This window comes from Uranotaenia lowii, chromosome 3 (assembly GCF_029784155.1).
Source record: "Uranotaenia lowii strain MFRU-FL chromosome 3, ASM2978415v1, whole genome shotgun sequence".
Lineage (NCBI taxonomy): Eukaryota > Metazoa > Arthropoda > Insecta > Diptera > Culicidae > Uranotaenia > Uranotaenia lowii.
The window spans coordinates 144,188,896-144,214,119 of NC_073693.1; the positions used below are offsets into that span (position 1 = coordinate 144,188,896).

The 25,224-nt window shown below is 37.6% G+C and overlaps 2 protein-coding genes across 4 annotated transcripts; one reads left to right on the forward strand and one right to left on the reverse strand.

Annotated features, from left to right (window-relative positions):
- Window positions 1–7,602: 7,602 nt before the first annotated feature.
- On the forward strand, window positions 7,603–22,879 carry LOC129755466 (uncharacterized). The gene is made up of 4 exons (XM_055751977.1): window positions 7,603–7,749; window positions 10,163–10,830; window positions 21,504–21,886; window positions 22,224–22,879. The coding sequence occupies exons 2-4, from the start codon at window positions 10,438–10,440 to the stop codon at window positions 22,402–22,404; spliced, it is 957 nt and encodes a 318-aa protein (XP_055607952.1). The 5' UTR covers window positions 7,603–7,749; window positions 10,163–10,437; the 3' UTR covers window positions 22,405–22,879.
- On the reverse strand, window positions 22,471–24,801 carry LOC129755465 (tRNA N(3)-methylcytidine methyltransferase Mettl2-like). Of its 3 annotated transcripts, none has more exons than XM_055751975.1 (3): window positions 24,597–24,801; window positions 23,776–24,351; window positions 22,471–22,866 (listed from the first exon to the last, which is right to left on the reverse strand). In XM_055751975.1, exons 1-3 carry the CDS (start codon window positions 24,713–24,715, stop codon window positions 22,539–22,541), a joined length of 1,023 nt encoding a protein of 340 aa, XP_055607950.1. In that variant the 5' UTR covers window positions 24,716–24,801; the 3' UTR covers window positions 22,471–22,538. The 3 variants fall into 3 exon arrangements, with proteins under 3 accessions (XP_055607950.1, XP_055607948.1, XP_055607951.1); XM_055751973.1 differs by having other exon boundaries at window positions 24,428–24,737; XM_055751976.1 differs by having other exon boundaries at window positions 24,421–24,737.
- Between the last annotated feature and the right edge of the window lie 423 nt (window positions 24,802–25,224).

A 25,224-nucleotide genomic window follows, 5' to 3' on the forward strand; every position in this document is an offset into this window, starting at 1 on the left:
GCTTTTTATGAAGATTAAAGCTGTAGTCCTAACGAAGTTGTGCTGATCATAATATATAAAGCTAAAATCGTTAGTTTGGACTTGATTAGACATTTTTAGTCCATTGGTATGATCGGCAAAGTGCGAATTATCGTTAAAATTAATATTCATATTGCAAACGACAGTCTTTATTCAACTTCATATAAACAACCATTTTCTTTAATGTTTTTTTTTTCTGAAATTCGGCTCATTTTGGAAATCCAGTTTTAAATTTTTCTAGTGATCTTTTTTCATATGTTGGTCCTTAACGCCAAATGTTTCATCCAAAAAAAGTAAACTTATGCTTGATTTATCCAAGGAACAATTTAAAACAAATTGAAGAAGAAAATTTTGATAATTTTCAAGCCTTCTTATTATAACGCAAAAAAACATAGTGGTACTATGTTTACTATAAATTTGGCAAATATGTTGAATGTTCGACGATATTTCTCTAGTTTTCAGTTGCATGTCTTGACATCTTTGTATGAAAGACACTGTTCCATGCATCCAGCAGATGTGCGATAGTATGAAAAGTACTGACAAATTGATTGTTGCAGGAGAGTACAATCTTCCTTTTTTTGCGGTGGGAGTTCGACGAAGATACGAATAGTTTTCTGCCTTCGAACGCATCATCCGAGCAGGAGCAAGTTCTTATAGAAACGGTGTTATCTTTTGGTATGCAACAAATAAATCATCTTGTAAATGAAAATTCTAGACTGCTCGATCTTGTTTTCATCAACAACTATGATTCGGCCGAGATTCTGGATCCACCGTTACCGCTCCTTCCAATCGATCGACACCACAGACCGCTCGTCGCTCAAGTCGTCGCGGAAATTGAGTTTCTCTTTGACGTCAATCATCGTGAATTCGACTATAATCGTTGCGACTTCGAAGCTATGAACACTGCCATCTCGAACATCGATTGGAACGACCGTATCGCTACTGAAAGCTTCGATGGAGCAGTTTCCGCATTTTATTCCGAACTTTTCAACTTTATTGAAACTCACGTTCCATTGAAGAGACAAAACAGAACGAGCAACAATCGCAACCATGGTGTAATCCTGCGCTGCATAATTTGAGGAATCATGTTCGTTGAGCCCGAAAAGGTTTTCTGAAGCATGAAGATGACACCAGAAAAGAAATTCTTCGCGACTTAGAAGCTGAATACAACGCCATAAAAAGCCAGTGCTTCAGAAGTTATATCAACAAAATTGAAGAACACCCGATCAGGAGAGCATATCAAAATAATAACTCAAACGTATCTCATCAAGATGTTTACATGTGATTCAGTTATAATTAAATACTCTAAATTTTCGATTTTAAGTTTCTCTAATCTGAATTATATATTATTCTGATTGACAGACTTGAATGGGGTTGAGCCCATTTTCAATGATAAAGATTTTTTTCGGATTGTCCTAAAATAAAATGATTATATCATATTTTGATATACGTGCAACTTTTTATGAAACACGGACATCGAAATCAACGGCCCAACCCGTACAATAATGAGTTTCGCTCAACAGATGGAAACATGGTTTAACAAATAATGTGTTTATTGGCATTCAACTAGAAATTTTCCTCGAAGCACTCATATCTTGATAAGTTATAATTTTGATAGGTTTTGTTCTGCCCAATATTAAACTATGCTATCTGAACGAGATATAATCTTGATCGGAGCATATCAATAACTGACTTCTAACACGGTCATGGTCGCTTTGTTGCGTCGCGGTAAAAATAATAGTATTTTACTGTTGAAAAAATGTGTGTTCTTGCGTAATTTCGTCGGTTTAGTTTCAATAAGTGAACGGGCAATATTATTTATCCCATCGTTAAGTGTAAAGCTGCTATAGTTACGGCAAAAAAAATCGTTTTTGTTTTACGTGATTCCAAAATCGGGAGCCATTATGTATTTCATCGTTTTGGTGCTCGACCGAAATACCTTGTGGGTTTCCACTTGTGGCGAGAAGTGAGCTTTGATGTTCACTCTAGTAGGTACAAATGAGGTTTCGAAACCGCCAACATTTCGAGTGATTGTTTGATAAACAGTTGAAGTTGAGTAAATATTTTCATAATCTCAACCCAAATGTGGAATTAGAAAATATATGTTAACATATTTCTGAAGAAACGCTACATGCCGATACATGAAAAAAAAATATTATTCGTAGGAATTAGCTCTAATGCTTAAGGGGGGGGTAGGGTCTAACACTTTCAAAAAATCGATTTTTTTATTTTTTTATTTTCTTATAGTAAAACATTTCAAGAATGTTGTGTCAAATTTTCAAGTCAATTGAAGCAAAACTGTAGAAGTTATAGGCCTTTATCTCCTCCTATCTTATACTGCAAGAAAGCAAGAGCAGAAACTTCAAACGCGTTTTTCTCGAAAGCACATTTTTAAAGTCCGTGGACATCGTCATTCGAAAACTACTTATCCGATTCTTTTCAAATTTGGAGCATATTTTCTACATATAAAATACCAGACCCCAACGTTTTTCTTTTTTATTTTTTTCACTTTGGGCAGATTTTACAGATAAAAAATGGCGGATTTTTTCGTGAAAAATCGTAGTTTTTACTTCAAACAGCCATAAAAGTTTCATAAAAAAATTTTTAAGTTAAATAAAAACGTTGGGGTCTAGAAAAACATCTATTGAAAATATTTTGCTCGGATTTTTTGATTTCAGATGATTCTGTGCTGAGATACAGTGTCCACCGCAAATCCTGTTTTCTAAAAGGCATCGTCGAAAGTGCTCCGTCACCGGCTCATTTTTCAATATTTTTCTACGAAAAAATTACTAAATGTTCTTTTAACAATGCTTTGTATAATGCAAAAAATTTGAATACAATTGTTTGAATGATAGCTCTAGAAAAAAATCGTGAAAATGGTGTTTTTTTATACCCGTTAGACCCTACCCCCCCCTTAAGGCAAGTCACTGGGCCGAGCGTCCCTTCAGCTCTTCACAATAACTCACCTTGTGAGTTGTGATCGAGTTTGGAGTCTCTTTCCTTGTGAGATTCAGTAGTGAGGCACTACTATTGTCAACTCGAGGTAAGTGTATGCAAAGTTTTTGCACTGTGTTGCTGTTTTACTCAATCCAATTTGCTACATATTGTTTCTTAGATTATAAATAAGAAACCATTTTTCAAAAAGTCGCAAGTACAAATAAGCTTATCATCAATCACCAAATCCTATTTGGAATGATAAACGCTACATGCAATTCTATTCCCTTTTAGTATATTTGATTAATTTTGAATATATACCATTTTGAAAAGTTTTGCTTCAAATATTGGTTTTCAGACATTCTATAAATAACATTCGTGTGCGTGATTTTTTATTTAAATAAATAGCTATATATAGCAAAGGTTGATGAACTCTTCAAATTCTTGAATTCCTTCCTTTTGTGCGATTACTGTTTGGGAAAAAAACAACTAATTCGAGAGCCCAGCGTGGCAATGCATATTGCTTTCATTAGTACCTTGATCCTTCTCGAGAAAAGGTGTATCTACGTAGTTTTGAAATCTTTAGAAACTTCTAAATGTCTTCAGTTGATCCTAATATGAACACCGTTAGTGAAGACGAACTACTCGCGAGTCCGTGTGAAGAAACAGCCAAACGTCCCGCCAAGTCTCCAGCCGCCAACAGGGACAAGAAAGCGCGTACGTGTAATTCAATGGAATTGAAATTAACGATAAAGCGCATGGACGGAGCTGTTATCGACCAACGGTACTTCGATCGGGTATCTGCAGAACTCGTTAGATCGATTCAGATGATTGCTGAAACCGATTTCCAGCCGAGATTCTACGGATCTGGGTTTCTATCGGGAATCGGATGGTACCATGCGGCCGAGATGGAAAGTCTTACATGGCTGAGGAACACTTTGACCGAACTTAAAAAGAATGGTAAAATTCCTGACCTGGTCGTGCTGCCGTTTTCGCCGGTTCCACCGTTACGGCGAGCCAGAACAACGGTGCCAGGTTTTCCGCTGCTGGAAAAGGAAGGCGAAAAAATCTTTCTCCAAACCATAGCGAAACAAAATCGCTCTTTGGATGTCCGTTTCTGGAAGGTCCACAAATTACCCGCAGACCAAATAATCGATATTTGGTCATTTTTTCAATAGATGAAAAATCCGTAATGGAGCTGAAGGATCAAAAGTGTAAACTTTTCTTCCTACTTTCGACAATACACATATTTGTTCTAGATAAACGATGAATATTATGTTCATCTTTGTTTTTATTCCACCTTTGTTTTTGATTAAATATAGTCTCAGCACTCATGTGCCAAAAAGAAAAAAAAAGTTTTTGTTTTTTACATCTCGAACAAACAAAATACCCTCATTTTATTGCAGCTGGGGCCCTTTGGTTCCTTTATGCAACTGCCAAAATTGCATCGTGATTAAATTTTAATGTGTTTTCTCATCGTAACAGGTAAATGATGAAATATAACTAAAAAAAGGCTAGGCACAATGTTACCAAATTTAAGGAGACACGTGCTGCTTTAAAGCCAACCCCTTTACTGATACCTGATACCTGATAAAATAAAATGATTATATCATATTTTGATATACGTGCAACTTTTTATGAAACACGGACATCGAAATCAACGGCCCAACCCGTACAATAATGAGTTTCGCTCAACAGATGGAAACATGGTTTAACAAATAATGTGTTTATTGGCATTCAACTAGAAATTTTCCTCGAAGCACTCATATCTTGATAAGTTATAATTTTGATAGGTTTTGTTCTGCCCAATATTAAACTATGCTATCTGAACGAGATATAATCTTGATCGGAGCATATCAATAACTGATATAATTTAGCTATGACCGTATAGATTTTCTGATATAATTTGAGATATTTTAACATCCTACGAGTACTGAATAATAACTCATTTAAATAGGGAAAAATTAGTATCAAAATATCTCATCTTGATCAAACTTAGTTTTTCTCTTCTGATCGGGAATCCACTAGAAATTTTTCTCGAAGCACTCATTTCTTGATAAGTTATATTTTTGGTAGGTTTTGTTCTATCCAATATCAAACTATGCTATCTGAATGAGATATAATCTTGAAAGGAGCATATCTAAAATTGATAAATTAGCTATGATCGCATAGATTTTTTGATAAAATTTGAGATATTTTAACATCCTTCGAGTACTGAATAGTAACTCATTTAGATAAGAAAAAAAGAGTATCAAAATATCTCATCTTGATATAATTTAGTTTTTCCCTCCTGATCGGGCAGGTAAAAAGTGATCCGAAAAATTTCTGGAAATTTATGAAAGATCGTAAGAAATCGAATGGGGTTCCCAAACAGGTTCAGTTGGATGGAAAATTTGCAAAGTCTCCCCGAGAATCTGCAGATGATATTCCGCCTTCGCTGTTGAAGAACTGCGCAATTTCACTTGCCTTGCCCATCAGCTTGCTTTTCAATCGCTCGTTGAATGAAAGTACGTTTTCGTCTCTTTGGAAATCCGATTGCGTCACACCGATACACAAATCAGGAAACCTTCAAAATGTCGAGAACTTCAGAGGTATATCTATACTGAGTTGTATTCCAAAATTAATGGAAAGTTTGATGCACGAGAGAATCTATCAAAGTGTTCAACATGTTTTGTCACCTGCTCAGCATGGTTTTGTAAAACAACAATCAACTTTGAGTAACCTGATGTGTTATTCTTCAACGTTGATAAATAAAATAGAGAACGACAACAGGTTGATGCAGTCTATATCGATTTCACAAAAGCGTTCGATAGAGTACCACACGAACTGTTGGCTCACAAAACGGATAAGTTCGTACTTAGTGAGTAGTTCAGCTTACGTTAAAATAGGCACCGTTGTGTCCGAAGCTTTTCCAATATCCTCAGGTGTGCCACAAGGAAGTCATCTCGGCCCCTTATTGTTTGTTCTCTTTATAAACGACTTATGCTCTCTAATACACTCATCGAAACTGCTATACGCCAACGACCTGAAAATTTTCAGAACGATAACTTGTCCGTTAGACTCTTACGTACTGCAAAATGATATCGACACTTTGTTGAAATGGTGCAACATAAACGGAATGCAAGCAAATGCAGGGAAATGCTATACTGTATCATTTACTATGACACGAAATCCAATCTTATTCGACTATAGAATGGGTCAAACTACACATCAACGGAAGAGCGAGATGAAGGATCTAGGAGTAGTTTTTGACTCTCAGCTGAAGTTCACAACGCACATTGGAGCAATCACAGCAAAGGCGTTTGCTACACTAGGATTGATACGTCGTAATACGAAAGATTTTACGGATATCTATTGTTTGAAAACGCTGTTCAACTCTCTTGTCCGGACTGTGTTAGAATACTGTGTTCAAGTTTGGGCCCCTTACCATGACGTCCATGCTAACCACATTGAGCGAGTCCAGAAATGCTTTTTACGTTACGCACTTCGAACGCTACGTTGGAACGACCCAGTCAACTTACCGCCATACGTGCAGCGATGCAGGCTTATCGGACTGCCGACTCTCGCTGAAAGGAGAATTCTTCTACAACGTTTGTTTATTTATGATCTTCTTATGAGCAACATAGATAGCTTAGAGTTGGTCAAGAAATTGCAGATCAGTCTAGAACATTACGCAATTACTATTTCTTAAGGCTTCCAACTCATCGTACACAATAGTCGAAGGTGATATAATAAATAAATAAATAAATGTCTTGAACCACCTACTTTCGAATAGACAAGGAACACAATTTCGATCAACAAAGGTCTTAATATAAGCGTATTCGCCATTAACTTTTGGCAAATTCTTTCTTTGAAACATAAATACATCTGTGTCAACTGAAATTGGTTGACGAGAGGGTACAACGATACTCCTATCTCTTCTCAAGTTTTGGCGTATGGTTCATTGGATGTGTAGATAAACTATAGCTATAGCAATAACCGCTCTTTAAAATAATTATTTGATATACAAATTTAGCTAACTCGTGTCAATAAAGCCGTTGATATCTTATTTGCTGGCTGTGATAACGTTACGGAGTATGTATATTGTTTTATTTTTTTATGCTTTAATTCAAATGATGCTAAACAGTGGCTCCAGAGAGTAAAACGTGGTAATAAGCTATCACAGCACACGTCAGTTTTATTGACATAGACCTTGCCAATATTTTTTTCTGATAAAGCTAAACAAACTATTTTGAAATCGTTACAGCCCGAACTAACAATTTACATAATGGCATCAATCATGGACTCCTCGAAACAACGGCTTCAAGATCGCACCTTTTTTCTATTCTTAGCGAATGAACCGCACACATGCCACCGGTGTTGCATATGACTTTGACCATATGCATCCGAGTCCATTTATCAATGACTGCTGGAAATTGCGCGGATCGCCAACATCATCATCTAATCAGCGAGATGCACGCGCTTTATCCTAACAGGCTCGAACCAATCCCAAAACCGCGGAGGAAAACAAACGGCGAACTGGCACTTGGCAGTAGGGCAACATGTGTCCTTGCCGTGACGGCCGCCGTCTGTTGTTGGTTGTGGCTGGCTGGAGGACATGCGCATCATGGGCCCCGGCATGGAACGTTTACGTTTGTAGGTCATTATTGAGTTGTGTCGTCTGTTACCTAGTCAGTCGACAAAGGTCATCCGGCTTTCGGATTGAGTGGAATCTTTAAGGGAGTTTGAAAAGATTGACTGCTGAGAAAAAGTTCAATTTCGTTGTGAAATTATTTGCGGTCGTTGTTAACGTGTCGTGTAAGTGGCTTATTGAAAAAAATTAAATACTGTTGTTACTTGCTCAAGAGAAAACCTAATCTAATATGTGTATTTATTGCATAAAATGTAAAACAGTCGAGTGATGTTAGTGACTGTGGCATTGTATGATATTTAACTTTAAGTTTCAAATATTCCGAATACTTAACCTGAATAATCATTCCAAATTTCAGCAACAAGACTTCGATTAGGATTCAGATAAAAACAATCAAAATCCAGTTTTCGAATTCAAATGCGGCATCAGGATTGAGGAAATGAAGAATTCAGAACCTGGGGTCTGGAATTGAAATTCTTATTGAAAATGAAAGCAGATGGCATTGGAAATTTAGCAAAGCGTTTAAATTTTAATTTTTTTTTTCGTCATCTCTTTTTCCAATCAATAACAATCAATTGCTAACTTTGGGTTTAATGTGAGCAGCAAAATTTTATAACTTGTAAGAAAATTTCACGAATGCATCATAATTAACACTAAACATACCGACACTTTGTATATACCTATTCATACCGCGAGCGGTCAAATGACGGTTTTCACTGTTTTCAATAAAACTTTCTTGTTCCTCAACCGATTTTTTTAAAATTTATAGTTTTGAAAAGCCTATAATGTGACTCAAATATGTTTCTCAGACAATTTTCAGCTACAATCAAGTTTTTTAAAGTTATGTTAAGTCCAAGAAATTTTTTATGAAAAAACATGCTTCAGGAAAATTGCTATAAATCTGTTCATCACTGCTCGAAAAAAATTTCACTTAGTGCATGAGAAAGCTGAAGTTAGAAGCTATATGTTGCACATACGCAAATTTTTATCAAATTTTTTTTAAGATCATGGCCACAGAAAATGTAAAAAAGTTGTGTAAAACCCGTACTTTTCAATCAATTAACCGCCAAAGCTGTTCCTGTTATAGTAGAAAAATTTCAAAAAATGAATTGGAATGTTGACGTAATTTGTCACATTTTGGCATCTTTAGATTTTTTAAAATACGTAATACATAATTTATGACGAATTTTCAAAAGTAGCTGTTTTTCAAATATTTCATCAATTCGGATTTTTGATACAATTCCTACACCTAAATTCAGCTTTGCACTGGATTTTGAGTATGTTATCGTAAGGTTTAGGCAAAAAAATTATATGCAAAAAAAAGAAAATTTCATACCGGTTCTAGTGATGTAACTACATTGACGGTGCGATGCTTGACAAAAATATAATAAATATATTTCTGAAAGTAAAACCAGAAAATTTGAGCGAATGTTCGTTTGTTTTTTCGTTTCCTTTCACCCGTCTTCGTGTGCAAAATAGCTTTGATATATTACCACCCACTGCGCCCGTCTGCCAAGCAAGGATTTGTGCTGACTTTTCAAATTTCAGGAACTACCTCACTGTTTTATTTATCATATTTTTGTCAAGCATTGCACCGCTAATGCAGTTACACCACTAGAACCGGTATGAAATTTTCTTTCTTTTGCATATAATTTTTTTGCCTAAACCTTACGATAACATACTCAAAATCCAGTGCAAAGCTGAATTTAGGTGTAGGAATTGTATCAAAAATCCGAATTGATGAAATATTTGAAAAACAGCTACTTTTGAAAATTCGTCATAAATTATGTATTACGTATTTTAAAAAATCTAAAGATGCCAAAATGAGACAAATTACGTCAACATTCCAATTCATTTTTTGAAATTTTTCTACTGTAACAGGAACAGCTTTGGCGGTTGATTGATTGAAAAGTACGGGTTTTACACAACTTTTTTACATTTTCTGTGGCCATGATCTTAAAAAAAATTTGATAAAAATTTGCGTATGTGCAACATATAGCTTCTAACTTCAGCTTTCTCATGCACTAAGTGAAATTTTTTTCGAGCACTGATGAACAGATTTATAGCAATTTTCATGAAGCATGTTTTTTCATAAAAAATTTCTTGGACTTAACATAACTTTGAAAAACTTGATTGTAGCTGAAAATTGTCTGAGAAACATATTTGAGTCACATTATAGGCTTTTCAAAACTATAAATTTTAAAGAAATCGGTTGAGAAACAAGAAAGTTTTAGCGAAAACAGTGAAAACCGTCATTTGACCGCTCGCGGTATGAATAGGTATACCACATGCGTTATTCGAAAACCATAACACTTAGAAAAATTTTAAAAACGCAAAAATACTTGCATTTTGAAAATAAAAATAGTCCTGTCGTTAAATTTGCGAAAAAAAATTTATATAAGGTGTAATCATCATTCAAAGTTCAAAAACCGTCATTTGACCGCCTCCGGTACGTTTAGTGTTAAGGTCAGTTACCTCTTTTTGTTGGCGTTACCGCTTTCTTTATGCATCTATTTTATTTCTACGAGGAATGATTCAAAGAGTTTATTTTGATTTTATTTCTCAATATTTAATTCGCAGTCAAAACCGTATGAACGAGATAGACCGAGAGACGCCACCCACCCACACCCCCGAAATTGGCATCGCAAACCGATTATTCAAAGCGTTTTTTTTTTTTGTCGTGAAACGCAAGATAAGTCATCTAGATTGTCCATTTGGCTACCGTTAGAAACAATTTTATGTCTGAAGAAAGCCGCAGTTGAGCAGAAGCTGGCCACTAGAACGGTTGTTGGTTGTTATTCGTGAATTTCGTGAATTTCCGTTTCAGTGAAGGCACGTGCTTGTTCAGAGACAGAATGGACAAAAGTAAAATTCGACACATTTTGGACCTTTCCAAAGATGAGAAACGAGCATTCGTGAATTCTTTCGACTCAATAATGTCCGATTGTGATGGCGTGGTGTGGAATTTTACTGGACCCATTCCGGGAGTGGATCGAGCGCTGCAGCTTCTCAGAGATCATGGGAAGAAGCTAGCATTTATCAGTAACAACGGTATGCGTACGATGGATGAGTATGCAGAAAAGTTCCGGCTTATGGGAATTGAACATCAGGATTATACGGTTGTGCATCCCGCCTTGACCATCGTCAAGTATCTCAAATCGACCGGAATGAGGGACGCTGTCTACTGCATCGCGACGGAAGTGTTCAAGAACTATCTAAGGGAGGCAGGATTTACGATCATTGATGGGGTGAGTGAATTTGCGTTAATGAAACATTCGAATGCTTAAAATATTAGAATATTTGTGACAAATATACTGATTAAAACCTATTGTTAAAGGTAGTGCTTTGCACAATTTTTCACGAGGGGGGGGGGGGGGCACATGAATCAACTTGTTTTTTTTTCATCTGCTGTCCCAGAAAACACATTATATTTTAAACATATAAAGAAATTATAAAGAGTTCGTTATATTGCCTTTAAATAACCATTATGACTGATATTTATCACGTGCAAATATTGTGGAAGAGTTAATAAACTAATCGAAACGAAAATAAAGAGCTGTTAAATGCAAAATTCAATTCACAATTTATTTACTAACTCTAACACCACCCGAAAATCTCTAGATAAGAAGGATTTAAAGATAGGTATGAAACACCTTTCATGTAAATATCAATCACTTGGTATGAACTTCATCTAAAGCAGTATAAATATTTCCCTCATGACTTTCGGGAAGTAACATTAAGACTTCAGACAAAGAATCTAAATTTATGAAAAAAAACAACAGAATTAAATTTAAATTCCATAGAGATTCAGACAGTTCAACAGTGAAATTCAAAATATTCCATTTAACCCTTCGTTTCATAATGTAACAAATTTGCAACAATTAATGTATGAAAATCGTGAAAAATCGTAATTTATTTTAATTTTATATTCTTGATGTACACATCATTTGCAACTGTTTGAAATGATTTAAAAAAAAATAAAAAATTATGAAATGAAGGGTTAATTTAAAGTCTCAAATTAAAATCGTACTATCGAACTACAAATCAAATTCAAATACGAAATTGAGAATCAAAGTTAAAAACAGAGGAACGCAGGAATTACAACAATTTTAATCCGAATCCAAATGTTTATTCCACTTTCATATCTTTAAAACACAAAAAAAATCGTGTTTTTGTGTAATGTGGTGAAACTTTTAAAATGTAATGCGGATTAAAACTTAATTTTTTTTTATGATTTAATAAAATGTTGAAAACAAATTAAGAAGCTTTTAAGTCTCAAGAGGAAGAATGACCATATTGGTTGATAAAATTCTCTAAATAAATATAATAGAAATAGAAATACAATAATTCAGAACGAAAATCAAATTTTTAAGACACAGAACCATAAATCCGGAATAAAATGAGATTGAGAGTATAGAAATATTCATGTTTAGAGAATCGCTCTATAAAATTCGCATATGAGAGCGTTTTTTTTTTTATAATAATAGTTTGAGAATGATCATATAGAGATTGAAATGCTAAATTCAGGGTATTTCTTTTAGTAGAGAACAAATTAAAAAAAGTATTTTTTATTTACAAAATGGTTTTTTTAAGGAGGGGGGTAGGGTCTAACGGGTAAAAAAAAACATCATTTTCACGATTTTTTTCTAGAGCTATCGTTCAAACAAATGTATTCAATTTTTTTGCATTATACAAAGCATTGTTAAAAGAACATTTAGTCATTTTTTCGTAGAAAAATATTGAAAAATGAGCCGGTGACGGAGCACTTTCGAGGATGCCTTTTAGAAAACAGGATTTGCGGTGGACACTGTATCTCAGCACAGAATCGTCTGAAGTCAAAAAATCAGAGCAAAATATTTTTCATAGAAGTTTTTCTGGACCCCAAGCTTTTTTTTTAACTTAAAAATTTTTCTATGAAATTTTTGTGGCTGTTTGAAGTAAAAACTACGATTTTTCGAGAAAAAATCCGCCATTTTTTATCTGTAAAATCCCCCCAAAGTAAAAAAAAAAAATAAAAAAGAAAAACGTTGGGGTCTGGTATTTTATATGTAGAAAATATGTTCCAAATTTGAAAAGAATCGGATAAGTAGTTTTCAAATGACGATGTCCACGGACTTTAAAAATGTGCTTTCGAGAAAAACGCGTTTGAAGTTTCTGCTCTTGCTTTCTTGCAGTATTAGATAGCAGGAGATAAAGGCCTATAATTTCTACAGTTTTGCTTCAATTGACTTGAAAATTTGACATAACATTCTTGAAATGAATAAATTGATTTTCGGCGATTTCAGTCACAAAAAATCTTAAAACGATTTTTATTTCTTCATCCGACGACATTTCCCGATTAGACAGTTTAGCAGATTCAAAAAACTTTTTGGACAATTAAAACGAGAAATTTCAGTAAGTACACCATTTATTGTAACACCTTTTAAACACATAATTAATTTTGTAATATTAATAGACTCCTTGAAAAAGGCATAATAAATGCCGAAACGTCGGATGAAGAAATAAAAATCGTTTTAAGATTTTTTGTGACTGAAATTGCCGAAAATCAATTTATTCATTACCCAACCAGTCGATAAAAATTATACCATTCTTGAAATGTTTTACGATAAGAAAATAAAAAAATAAAAAAATCGATTTTTTGAAAGTGTTAGACCCTACCTACCCCTCCCTTAAGGCATTTGGCTTATAGAGTTTTTATGTGCCTGGAATATTTTTCCTTACTTTGGGTTAGTAAGAGGGGAGATTTAAAAAAAAGTACATCACAATCAAAAGTATGAAATTTGGGCGCAATCAGTTGGAGAAGTTTCAATTAGAATTTCAAATCTTAAATTCAAATTGGAATAAAAATTCCATAGCGGAACTCTGTTTTGCCGATTGATCCTATTTAGCTAACTACAGTTACCTTTTTTTCAAAATTAAAAAGGGTGTAGAGTATATAAATCAACGCAAATTTCAATAATGATTGGAAAACTAACAAAAAAAAATTTTGCATTATTCAAACTCATACTTATGCTTAAAAAGTGAGCATTCCAGGTTGTCCAGAAGTTAAGGAAAAAGTGAACCGTTCACCAAAAATCACAACCTAGTAGTTGGGGCCTTCAAATGGAAACACGAACGCCTCCGTTCGGGATGTGGCTAAGAAGGTGCACCTAAGCCGAAGTTTTGTCCTGAAGGCCGAAACTAAGGCTGGGCATTGAACGTTTAAGGTAAAAAAATGCCCCTAATCGCAACGAGAACCAGTACAAGTCCGCCAAAACCCGTGCCAGGAAGTTGTACCTGAACATGCTGACGAAAGTTGAATACTGCATCAAGGACGACGAAACATATGTGAAGGCCGACTTCAAATAGATCCCCGGCAACCTGTTTTTCGCGGCCAAGGATAAGTTCAGCGCTCCAGAGCATATCCGCGCTCAGAAGATGTGCAAATTTGCGAATAAATTCCTAGTTTGGCAACCCAAGCAACCAAAAGTCACATAGTTACTTGAATGAAGGCATTAAAAGTTACAGTTGACAAAGAAAATCAACTGCCCAATTCCCTTTAGTGAACTTTATGAACTCATTAATGAACTTGAAAGTTGCAGAAGTGATTAATATGTACGTTGTATGTGACTTGTTTTGCCCAATTCCCATTAGTGAACTATATGTAATCATTAACGAACTTGAAAGCTGCAAAAGTGATCTATACGTACGTTATACGGGACTTAAGTCACATAAAGGGCACAAAAGTGCTCAATACGGGATTTGGTAAGTCACATAAAGGGCACAAAAGTGCTCAAATGGGATTTGATAAGTCACAAAAAGTGCATTGATGTGCTTTCAAAATCAAATCACCTCTTCGAGTTTTAGTTTCAGTTAGAACAACATCTAGGCGTAGTCTCGTGGTAGCGTGTTCGATTCTCACTACGAAGGTCGGGGTTCGATCCCCAGGCTGGGCAAGTTTTTTTTTCAATAAGTTATTTTGTACTTGAGTGACCATTCCGATGCGATATATGTAGGAAATGTAGGAAAGAAGCAATTGAGCAATTTGTCGAGTTTGAAATCCGGCGCGTGGCATCACAGCGGTACCGGTACAGAACACAGTAAATAATCAAGAGAAAGTGATATGAACCGAAGCCAACGGTTCAGTTGAGATAGAGAGAGATTTTATTGCTCATTTTGCGATTTTTCGGAAGCTGAATTAAGAGGCCGCTGGCAGCTGAATAGAAGATCATTAAGACTTGTTCTCGAACTTGAAAGTATCAATAAGAACTTACATTTTGAGCTGCATAGAACGTACTTCATATCAATGATGGGGCTAAGTAAGCGTGTTTGTACCTGTTTTATGGGACTTTTGGTTGCTTGGGAAGCCATCTGCACGTGCTGAAAGCGGAGTGCACCTTTCGTGACACGATTAACGGACAGGTGTACATGAAAGAGTGCCTCCAGAAGCGGCTAGGGAGAAGGGAGGAAGACCAGACCACGGTCGGAGTAGAATGCCCTTTCGGCGGGGGGCATTTGAGTAGTGTGCGTCCGATCCTAGCAGTAAAGCATACAAAGATAAGGCAATACCTTCTACGTATGCCGAGCTGTTTAGGTACGTCGCGATCGTTGTGTAGGATACCTCCACCGCCGCGGAGTATCTGAGTAAAACGCGCTCCCTACGAGGGAAGCTGCGGGGATAAGACTATACCTTCTTCGTAGTGGAACTCGTAGGGGGAAGAGTATTTACGCCGCGAAATACTCTCGGGTAGGGTGACTTCAGGTCGTCGGCTGGTGAGTCACCTGAGTCGGTGTAGGATGAATTCTTCGCCGGGAATCATCCTAGTAGTCTTTCGTAAATCCCCGGACGTGTGCTGTGACCAGGATAAGCTGCTCTCGATTCGGCACACGAACGGGCAGAGGAGAGGGCCTCGAGCCAAGCCAAGCGGAGCCAAGATCTCGAGTCGTTAGAGGAGAGGTCCTTAGTCTTGAATCGTAACAAGAGGCCGGGTAATATGCTGGAGTTTGACTCGAACTAGAGTTGCCGATGAGCGCTTAAGCGCGGACTTGGTCTCCCATCTCGGGTATAGCCTTCGTTGCAGGTCCGGATGGGAATTATGGCCAGAGGCCCCAGGTGGACTTTATGGCGTAGGGGTACTTAGTATCATGAGTCTTCCAATTGCACCCATGGACCCAGAGTGGCATACGGGGGGGACTCGGTCGCTTGCCGTGCCTTGGATTGCAATCCGTATAAAGGATTTACCTCCTAGGTGATCAACTAATAAAAAAAAAGAAGTGGCTACGTACTCTCCTGAAGGCCCACAAAGTCCCACCAATCTTCTTGCCGGATTTGGCCTCATGGCAGTACTCCAAGGACGTGATGAAGTGGTATGCGGACAATAAGGTCGATTTCATGCCGAAAATGTTCAACACTCCGGAGCTTCGCCCCATCGAGAAGTACTGGGCGATTATGAAGCAGCACCTCCTTAAGCGACCTAAGGTAGAGAAGACAGTCGAAGAACTGAAGAAGGTATGGGTTTACATGCAAAAAAACGGTTGATTCACAGGTTGTACAGAATCTTATGGCCGGGGTTAAGGTCAAGGTGCGGGAAAATTTGGTGGCAATCGGATGAAAAGTCGAATTTTGTGTGTGGCAATTTCATCGTGGACACCCTTTAAGCTGTTAAGTTTTTGAAAATACGCTGATAAACATTATAAAAATAAAAAAAATCCTCTGGCACATGTAGAGAATAGAGCAAGTGGGATAAATATAAATGTCAGTTATATGAAACAATATTAGGCAATTAAGGAAAATGGAAAATGCACATTACAGCGTATTTTCTGCACAGAGATTAGCTAAATAGGCATTGGGTTTTCGAAACCTCTTCTAAGGGTGTAAATATAAACTTTTATTTCTGTATCAATGAGAATGTAAGGCACAATTTTCCCGTTTGTTTGGATAACGTGTCGCTATTAAGCCTACTCCTTTTCCGATGTTCCGCCTTCTTTCATTTGAACATATGAGAACTTTAAAGCGCTCCTGTAAGTGTAAAATGTGAGTAGGATACGATCATTGGATTGATAGAAAGGTTTGCTTTGATTGATGAATTGGAGGCTTCAACTCTTAATTTTGTTCCCAAAGCGGGCTTTTTTGTACATACTCCCAAGATAATTATTCAAGCTACTGCAAAGCTACCATTGTTGATACCGAACTATTTTAATTTTGCTATTCATAATTTCTTTGTACCTAATCTTTTTTTCAGCCAGGTATCAGGTATCAGAATGGGGGTAGGCTTAATAGCGGCACGTTATCCAAACATACGGGAAAATTGTGCCTAGCCTTTTTTTATCCAAGATTTCATCATTTACCTGAGAAACCTGAAAAACCTATAAAAGGAAGAAATAAATTCAATCTATTTAAGATGGCATAAAGCCTTTCCACTAGGGATTATTAGCATTAAAGCTCTTTTCTACATTCGGTAAGGAATGATAGAATGTTTTTTAAGTTTAATTTCTTAAACTCAGATTCGCTTAAAGCGTAAGATCCCAGAGTACGAAAACGTAGTCTGGCAAATGAGGGACAGTTACATATAAGATGGAAGGGATCTTCCACATCTGATTCACAACTACCACATACTGGAGATTCAGCACGCTGAATGTTGTGCATGTGATAGTTGAGTTTACAATGACCGGAGAGTGCTCTGATCAAGATGCTGCAATGAGATTTATTTAAAGATAATAAGTAACTCGATATGATTGGAGATGGTTTTCCTAAAAATAATTTAGTTTGTCGACAAGTGTCCAACTCTTCCCAGTATCGTTCATGCTGGTTAGAGGACCAAGTTTGAATTTGGTTTCTGAACCAACATGGCGATATTGGGACAGCCGGCTCTGGTCCGTAAAATTCCTTTTCCGACCCAGCTCTAGCGAGTTCGTCGGCGCATTCGTTTCCAAAAATTCCCTTATGACCGGGTACCCATAGAAGGTTTAATCCATTGCCTTCAGCAAGTTCTTCGATTGCTTTCCGGCATGCGATTACCAGTTTTGATCTAGAACTGGAAGCACTGAGTGATTTGATAGCTGCTTGGCTATCTGAACAGAAATAAATTGTTCTGAACATAATCTTCTTTTGAAGTGCAATTTGCACTCCATACATAATAGCATATAGCTCAGCCTGAAAGACTGTACAATATTTTCCTAGAGGTTGAGCATATTCTATGTTCAACTCGTGACAGTAAATTCCTGCACCTGCACGGCCGTTTGATAATGAACCGTCAGTATAGAATACAATATGAGAGGACATTTGGTCCTCTACGAAACCTGATAACCATTCTTGAGGAGAAGGAAATTTGACTTTAAACCCCATGTAGGGAAAACTACTCGAGAGTGTTAAATCGTTTGGCGCTAGATTAAACTTGTTTAATCTAACTAATTCAGGCCACACATTTGTATGACTCGATGATCTTTCGATATTTCCTGACAGCCAGAGACCAACTGCCTGTAGACGAAAAGCACATGAGAAGGCTTCCTGTTTTAGGAACAAGTGTAGAGGTTTGATAGAAAACAGAGCCTCTAGTGCTGCAGTAGGAGTTGTAGTGAACGATCCGGACATCCCCAAAAGACACATTCTTTGAAGGTGATTTAGTTTAGTCCGAACTGTTGCAACTTCTCCTTTCTGCCACCACACTAGACACCCATAGGCCAGAATTGGTCTTACTATTGTGGAATAAATCCAGTGAATATGTTTAGGTTTGAGTCCCCAGTTTTTTCCGATTGCACGTCGGCATTGTCCGAAGGCCATGCATGCTTTTTTGATTCTGAATTCGATGTGATCAGACCAGTTTAATTTGGAGTCAAGAATGACACCCAAATATTTAACTTGATTAGACACGGTGATTTCGGAACCATAAAACAGCAGAGGGCGCACCCCGCGGGTGATACGTTTTTTAGTAAATAAAACAATGTTAGTTTTTAGAGGATTAACTGAAAGTTCTACATGAGAACACCATCGTTCAACAGAGCGCAGAGCTTGTTGCATTATATCAAATAATGTGCTTATGCACAAACCTCTTACCAGCAGAAGATAATCATCTGCGAATCCATAGATTGGTATTCCACGGTCATTGAGTTTTCTCAACAAGCCGTCTGCAACTAGGTTCCACAAAAGAGGTGATAGTACACCTCCCTGTGGGCAACCACGTGTGCTAACTTTTGTTATTGAAGCCTGTCTTAAAGACGAATGAAGATTCCTGTTACTTAGCATTGCGCTAATCCAGTTAGTTATAACACTAGGCACTCCATGAAGCAGTGCCGCATCCATTATTGATGTAAACGAGACATTATCAAATGCTCCTTCTATGTCTAGAAATGCTCCTAGACATGATTCTTTCTGTGAAAAACTATTTTCAATATTATGTACTACGTTGTGCAGAAGAGTTAATGTTGATTTTCCTGTTTGGTATGCATGTTGTGTCGCATTAAGCGGATGTTGGACAAGGCATTCTTGCCTGATATGATGATCAATTAAACGTTCAAGTGCTTTTAATAGAAATGAACTTAGACTAATAGGACGAAAGCTTTTGGCTTCGTCGTATGATGATCGTCCCCCTTTAGGGATGAATTTCACGGCTGTCTGCCGCCAAAGTTTAGGAATATATCCATGAGCAAAACTGCTTATCATTATTTTTCTTAATATGTGTTTGAAATGATCGAAACCTTTTTGAAGCAAAACTGGAAATAAACCGTCACTTCCAGGAGATTTGTATTGAGCAAAACCATCGATTGCCCATTTGATCGATTCTGTAGTAACTATTTTCCGAGCAAAATGCAAGGAATCTAGACTTCCAGAAAAGAACTCAGGCTCTATCGATGAATCTTGATCAACACATCCTGGAAAGTGAGTATTGAAAAGACAACTTAATGTTTCTTCGTCGTTTGATGTATAATCACCACTAGGGGTTTTAAGGTATGAAACCTGATAATCTTTTGATTTGGCTAAGACTTTATTTAACCTACTTGCTTCGTGCAAGCTTGAAATGTTTGTGCAGTAGTTCTGCCAACTTGAGCGTTCGGCAGCTCTTGTTGCTTTCCGGTAAGCTCTGCGAGCCAACTTGAAAGCATCAAAACCTTCCGTGCGCCTTCGGTTTCAAGAGCGTCTGCAGTTTTTTCGTAATTTACTGAGATTTGAGTTCCACCATGGTGTACTGCTTTTGTTGAATTTCAACGTTCGTAAGGGACACGCTTCTTCATAAGAATTTAAAATAATTTCGGTGGTTTTTGCAACCACTTCATCCAACTCAGAAGGAGTAGTAATTTCAGGTGTATATCCATGAAATTTAGTAGCAAGATGCTCCAAATATAGGTCCCAATTAGTTGTTCTTGGGTTTCTGAATGTAATTGTTTCTAAAAACTCACCTGAGTGTTCAAAATAGATAAACCTGTGGTCAGAAATCGATTCTTCGTTAGGCACATGCCAATTTGAAATTTCCTGAGAAATTGTTCTAGAACAAAGTGTGATGTCAATCACCTCTTCTCTGTCACACCTAACAAAAGTTGGTTTATTTCCTACATTTAGAATTTCTAAATCAGTGCTGCTTAAATATTCCATTAAATTTGAGCCTCTCAGATTGATATCTGAGCTACCCCATACAAAATGATGAGCATTGGCATCACAGCCTATTACAAGAGGTGTATTTTGTGATTCACAGAATGAAATGACATTTTTTAAATCATCCGTAGGGGATGATTGTTCATATGGTAAGTATGCTGAACAGTAGACGTATTTTATATCAGGCAGCGAAACCTGAACGACGCAAATATCTCTTGTTGTTAGATTGGGTATAAGTGTTGCATTTAAAGAATTGTTTATCAATATACATGCACGAGGCATTATTCGGGCATTAGTCATTCCAATTACACTGAACACAGTAAAGTTTGGTTTGAGCAAATTCCCTAAGTAAAAAGTTCCATTTCGGAAATAGGGTTCTTGCACCAAGGCGATTGATGCAGTTCCATTAAGGATTAAACGACATAAGTTAAGTGTAGCGGTTCTTTTGTGCTGCAGATTTATCTGTGCAACCTTAATAGAAAGCATTTCTATCAAAGAATTCCACACATATTTCCATCACACACAAGAACCCCTGCACCTGCACCATCGACGCATGAAGCGGGGTATCCCATACAGGATGGAAATTTAAAAATCGTGTGTATAATCTGAATCCCACGAGTTGCCAGGAAAAATACGGCCCTTTGCACCAGTGCCTGGCTATAGTGCAGACCTTAACAATGTTCTGCTTAAGGTAGGATTATTATACACCCTCCTACCCCCACTTTGGGGCCCACAGGCACAGAACCACCCTTAAGCGGGTGTTTACAAAATTTAGGAGAATTCAACTCGTGCATGCGCATTAAAAGCAATAAGCACAATTGGTGAATCCTCCCTGAAGAAAACTTGGCTTAGAACTTCAAAATCCCAAGCCAAGTTTCCCCCCCTCCCAATGTGATAGTCGCATTTGAAGAATGACTAACGCATATGGGAAGTACTGGATAAGTCGCCTTTTACGACGTGGACCAGTATCCCAGTGGTAGTATTCTATAAGCCGCCACTACACAGCAAATGTATCAATGAGAATGTAAGGCACAATTTTCCCGTTTGTTTGGATAACGTGTCGCTATTAAGCCTACTCCTTTTCCGATGTTCCGCCTTCTTTCATTTGAACATATGAGAACTTTAAAGCGCTCCTGTAAGTGTAAAATGTGAGTAGGATACGATCATTGGATTGATAGAAAGGTTTGCTTTGATTGATGAATTGGAGGCTTCAACTCTTAATTTTGTTCCCAAAGCGGGCTTTTTTGTACATACTCCCAAGATAATTATTCAAGCTACTGCAAAGCTACCATTGTTGATACCGAACTATTTTAATTTTGCTATTCATAATTTCTTTGTACCTAATCTTTTTTTCAGCCAACTGAACGAATAAAAGACGATTACACATCCAAGCCAGTAGGTGCATTTGCGGAATATTTCCGAGCGGACCCAAGCAAACCGAAGGTCGGGGCCGTAGTGCTGGACATCGATGCTAATATCTGTCTACCCCAGCTGATGAAAGCTACTACTTACCTTAAGCAGAATCCCGACTGTCTGTTTATAGCTGGTGCAACCGATTACACAATTCCACTGGGCAGTGGTATGGAGGTCATTGGTTCCGGTCATTTCATTGACCTTTTGGAGAAAGCTAGCGGTCGCCGTGCCTTGGTGCTCGGAAAACCGGGCCAAGCGTTGGCCGAATTTGTTCTGGAACAGTTCCACATAACCCAGCCTGAAAGAACGCTGTTCGTTGGTGATATGTTAGTGTTTGTTTCAATGATTTCTGATTTTTGAGCAATACCATCATTTGAGTCCGGTTTCCATCCCATCTGAGGGGTTAGCGATGGTCAGTTCTACGAAAATGATAAGAAGCGACTTAACAATGGTAGACAAATTAGCATTTTTGTTTGTCTTCTCGTGCTTATCTACGCGTAACAACTGAAACGGAATATGAATTTGCGTTTAAAAGTCTTATTGAGTGAACCGAAATTTCGTGTCTAGCACATGGAAACAGGCCCGTTTGATGGCATTAAACAGATATGATCCGAAGTCGAACAAAACAAACAATGCTAAATTTTTTATTTTATTTTTTATCAGGTTACCCCAAGACATGGGTTTTGGTGCGAGATGCGGGTTCCAGAGATTGTTGGTGCTAAGCGGTGGAACGAACAAAACAATGCTGCTAGAACACGATAAGGAGGACGAATTACCGAACTATTATGCCAGCAGTTTTGCAGACTTCATTCAACTATTCAAAGAAATTTCGAGCGATGATTAAGATAAGTGAGGAAAGGATGTGATATTCTTGCAACAAATCATCATTATCAGCTAAATTTAATACTTAGTACAATTATTGTTATTAGTCGCAATGCAAAACATTGAATGAAGTACACAATTTATGTAAAACCACTATCACGTACTGCCGATATCAGTTGGTTTCCGAAATTTGACCTGGACCCAAACTCGGTACATCTTCAGCATTCTTCCCCGATTTACCTGCAAACGGCGATCGACGATGTTCTGCTCCTCGACCAGGCCAGCTCGTTCGAAAAGTGTTCGCAAATCTTCCTGGGTGAAGAAATAAACCAACGTTCCATCTCCACGAACGTAAAAGTTGTCCTTTAGGCATTTGCCCGGTTTAAAACGCAGCTGGGCCAGATCGTAGCGGCCATAGTCGCGTAGCAACAACAATCCACCCGGTTTAAGATAACGAGCTATTTGGTTAGCCACGTGTTGCATTCTGTCGAAAACGGGAAAGCAGCAATGAGTTTTAACAATCTTAATAAAGCTTAGTTTTTAGAGACAGTTGAGCAACAAAGCTGTTTTGATTTTGAGTAGTTTTTTAACGCATATTTCTAAGTTCGAGTTTTCCTTGAGGGTGGTAGGTACTTCTGTCAAGAAAGCCTTGGTGGGGTAAAAAGCCAACGACTGTATGTATTTTGATGAAATTTTTTTAAAGTTTTAAGTGCATTCTTCTTACACAAATGTGGTCTTGAAATCGATGTATTATAATCTATTGCTAAATTTAATCAAAATAAAGGTGTCCACTGCGCCTTCTAGTTTGAGTCATACTATAAATCCATGCTTGACAAGATGTGACAACAACCCTCTCAAAACAATGATAGTTAACCATCTTTATCAAAAATAAGCACACCGTTACCCCGACCCATGGAAACCCAGGGTACGGTATTTTGTATGTTATACATTACCCCTTTATTTTAATTCTGACGCAGGTGATCGTGGAATTAATACGAGCATTTAAAAATACATTTTTAAACAACCACGGAGCGTCGAATGATAAATACCAAATAAGGTATTGACGTAGGTATACGGATTTACAATATTTTGAAATTTGGAACTTTTAGGATGAAAGTCCTTAAAACGTTTAAATAAAGTACAATTTCATAAGACACAAAGAAAAATCGACTAGAATTTTCTTTGAATAAAACATAAAATCTACCTTGTTAAAGCACTATGAGGATCATGGTAAAAAATGTGTTTTTTCAAAGCTTTTGTTAAGCACAATTTTTCCGTATGTTCGGATAACGTGCCGCTATTAAGCCAACCCCCATTCTGATGAGGACCTGCTGTAATATGGTGATAAATGTATTTTCAAAGTTTTTGTTACAAACGAAAGATAGCTACTTACTTTTCAGGATCAATAGCCGACAGGACAAAAATGAGCACCACAATGTCAATGCTGTTCTCTTCGAATGGAACATCCCACCGGTCAGCCGTTGCATCCAACACGAAAGCCTCGCAACGTTGCCCATCGTATTCTTTACTTTCCTTGAGAATTTGAATGGCTTGCTTGGAAAAATCGCTGGCGTAGATTCGAAGATTTTCCTCCACACTGTACTTAAGAATTGGAAAGACCGTATTCCCCACACCGCATCCGATCTCGAAAATGGTTCTGATAGTGTTGTTAGCTTCCGGTTTAGGGTCTTGTTGATTAGCTGTGGAGCTACCTCCATCGATACCCTCCGCAAAAACCCGTTCAGGGGCGTCTTTCGTGTTGTGAGGAGCCAGTTCCGGGAATTCCGTAAATAACCAGTGTCGGTCTTTGAAAAAACGGTTCTGGTGAATGTCGTAGAATTTGTCCCAATTCGTGTCGGCATCGTTTTCCAATTTACTAACTTGGTCATCAGTCATCTTTATGGATGAGTTTTTAAGAACACTTTCCAGTGCCTCACGTTCCTGTTGCTCGTCCCATTCCACGTTGTCCCTAAAATTAAATTAATAACGTTATGAGTAACAAAAATCTACTCAGCCCAACAATGGAAGAATCCCGGACCACAAACCAAGTGTTAAAATCGAACACCCGGGCCGGATCTTTTAGAAACCGTTCGCCCACCCGTGGTTTCTTTCGGTACCGGGTGAATTCATAGTCACAAAAGCTGGCTGATCGTAAACTGTTATTAGAAGCAGAGCCCAGCCAAGTTCTGAACCCGGAACGGAACCATATCCTACCAAGCATTGTGCCGGAATACATCGTCGTCTTCGGAAAGGAATCGGTTGCCAAATTGAGGTCGCTTGATGATTTCACCACTGGCTTCGCTTGGCAGCGTATCTTGGGTTGATTCAGTCATCTATTTACTGAATAACACTTTAAAAACTTACTAAAAAAACTAAAAAATCCAACATGTGCCGCCGGCCGACGCGAACGATGCGAATGGGGAATGAAACGAAAGCGAATATTGTGGATATCCAGACCAAAACAAAAAGAAACCGCATTTGAAAACTGCTGCACGCAACTTTCGTTTAAGCTATTTATTAAAAATTACTACCCAAAATGTTTACATTTAACACACTGAAAACATTTAACATTCAACACAGAAAGGAATGCTCATGGCTGCGTAGCCCTAGCCTCTGAAATCCACAAAGTTGACGAAACCCTTGGCCGGCAGCAAGTGAAGGCGCTGGTTCCGGATCGCTAGCAATAGAGATCATTGATCTCATCCCTATGCGTCGGACCGTCGGTGCCGGACCCTTATGTTAGGAAGGTGTATAAAAGCACTGATGATAAAGTAGAATTTTAAAGTGCGCAGCGCACTAACTTGGACTGTGCATGGACTGTTATATTTGTGGGATATATCAA

Bases quoted from the DNA above. Each gene is read 5' to 3' on its own strand.
- LOC129755466 (XM_055751977.1), top strand. From the start codon at position 10,438: ATGGACAAAAGTAAAATTCGACACATTTTGGACCTTTCCAAAGATGAG. The intron at 10,831-21,503 runs GTGAGTGAATTT...TCTTTTTTTCAG, and splicing joins GATTTACGATCATTGATGGG to CCAACTGAACGAATAAAAGA. The intron at 21,887-22,223 runs GTTAGTGTTTGT...ATTTTTTATCAG, and splicing joins ACGCTGTTCGTTGGTGATAT to GTTACCCCAAGACATGGGTT.
- LOC129755465 (XM_055751973.1), bottom strand. From the start codon at position 24,618: ATGTATTCCGGCACAATGCTTGGTAGGATATGGTTCCGTTCCGGGTTC. The intron at 24,352-24,427 runs GTTTGTGGTCCG...ATTTAATTTTAG, and splicing joins GTGTTCGATTTTAACACTTG to GGACAACGTGGAATGGGACG. The intron at 22,867-23,775 runs GTAAGTAGCTAT...CGTTTTCGACAG, and splicing joins TCGGCTATTGATCCTGAAAA to AATGCAACACGTGGCTAACC.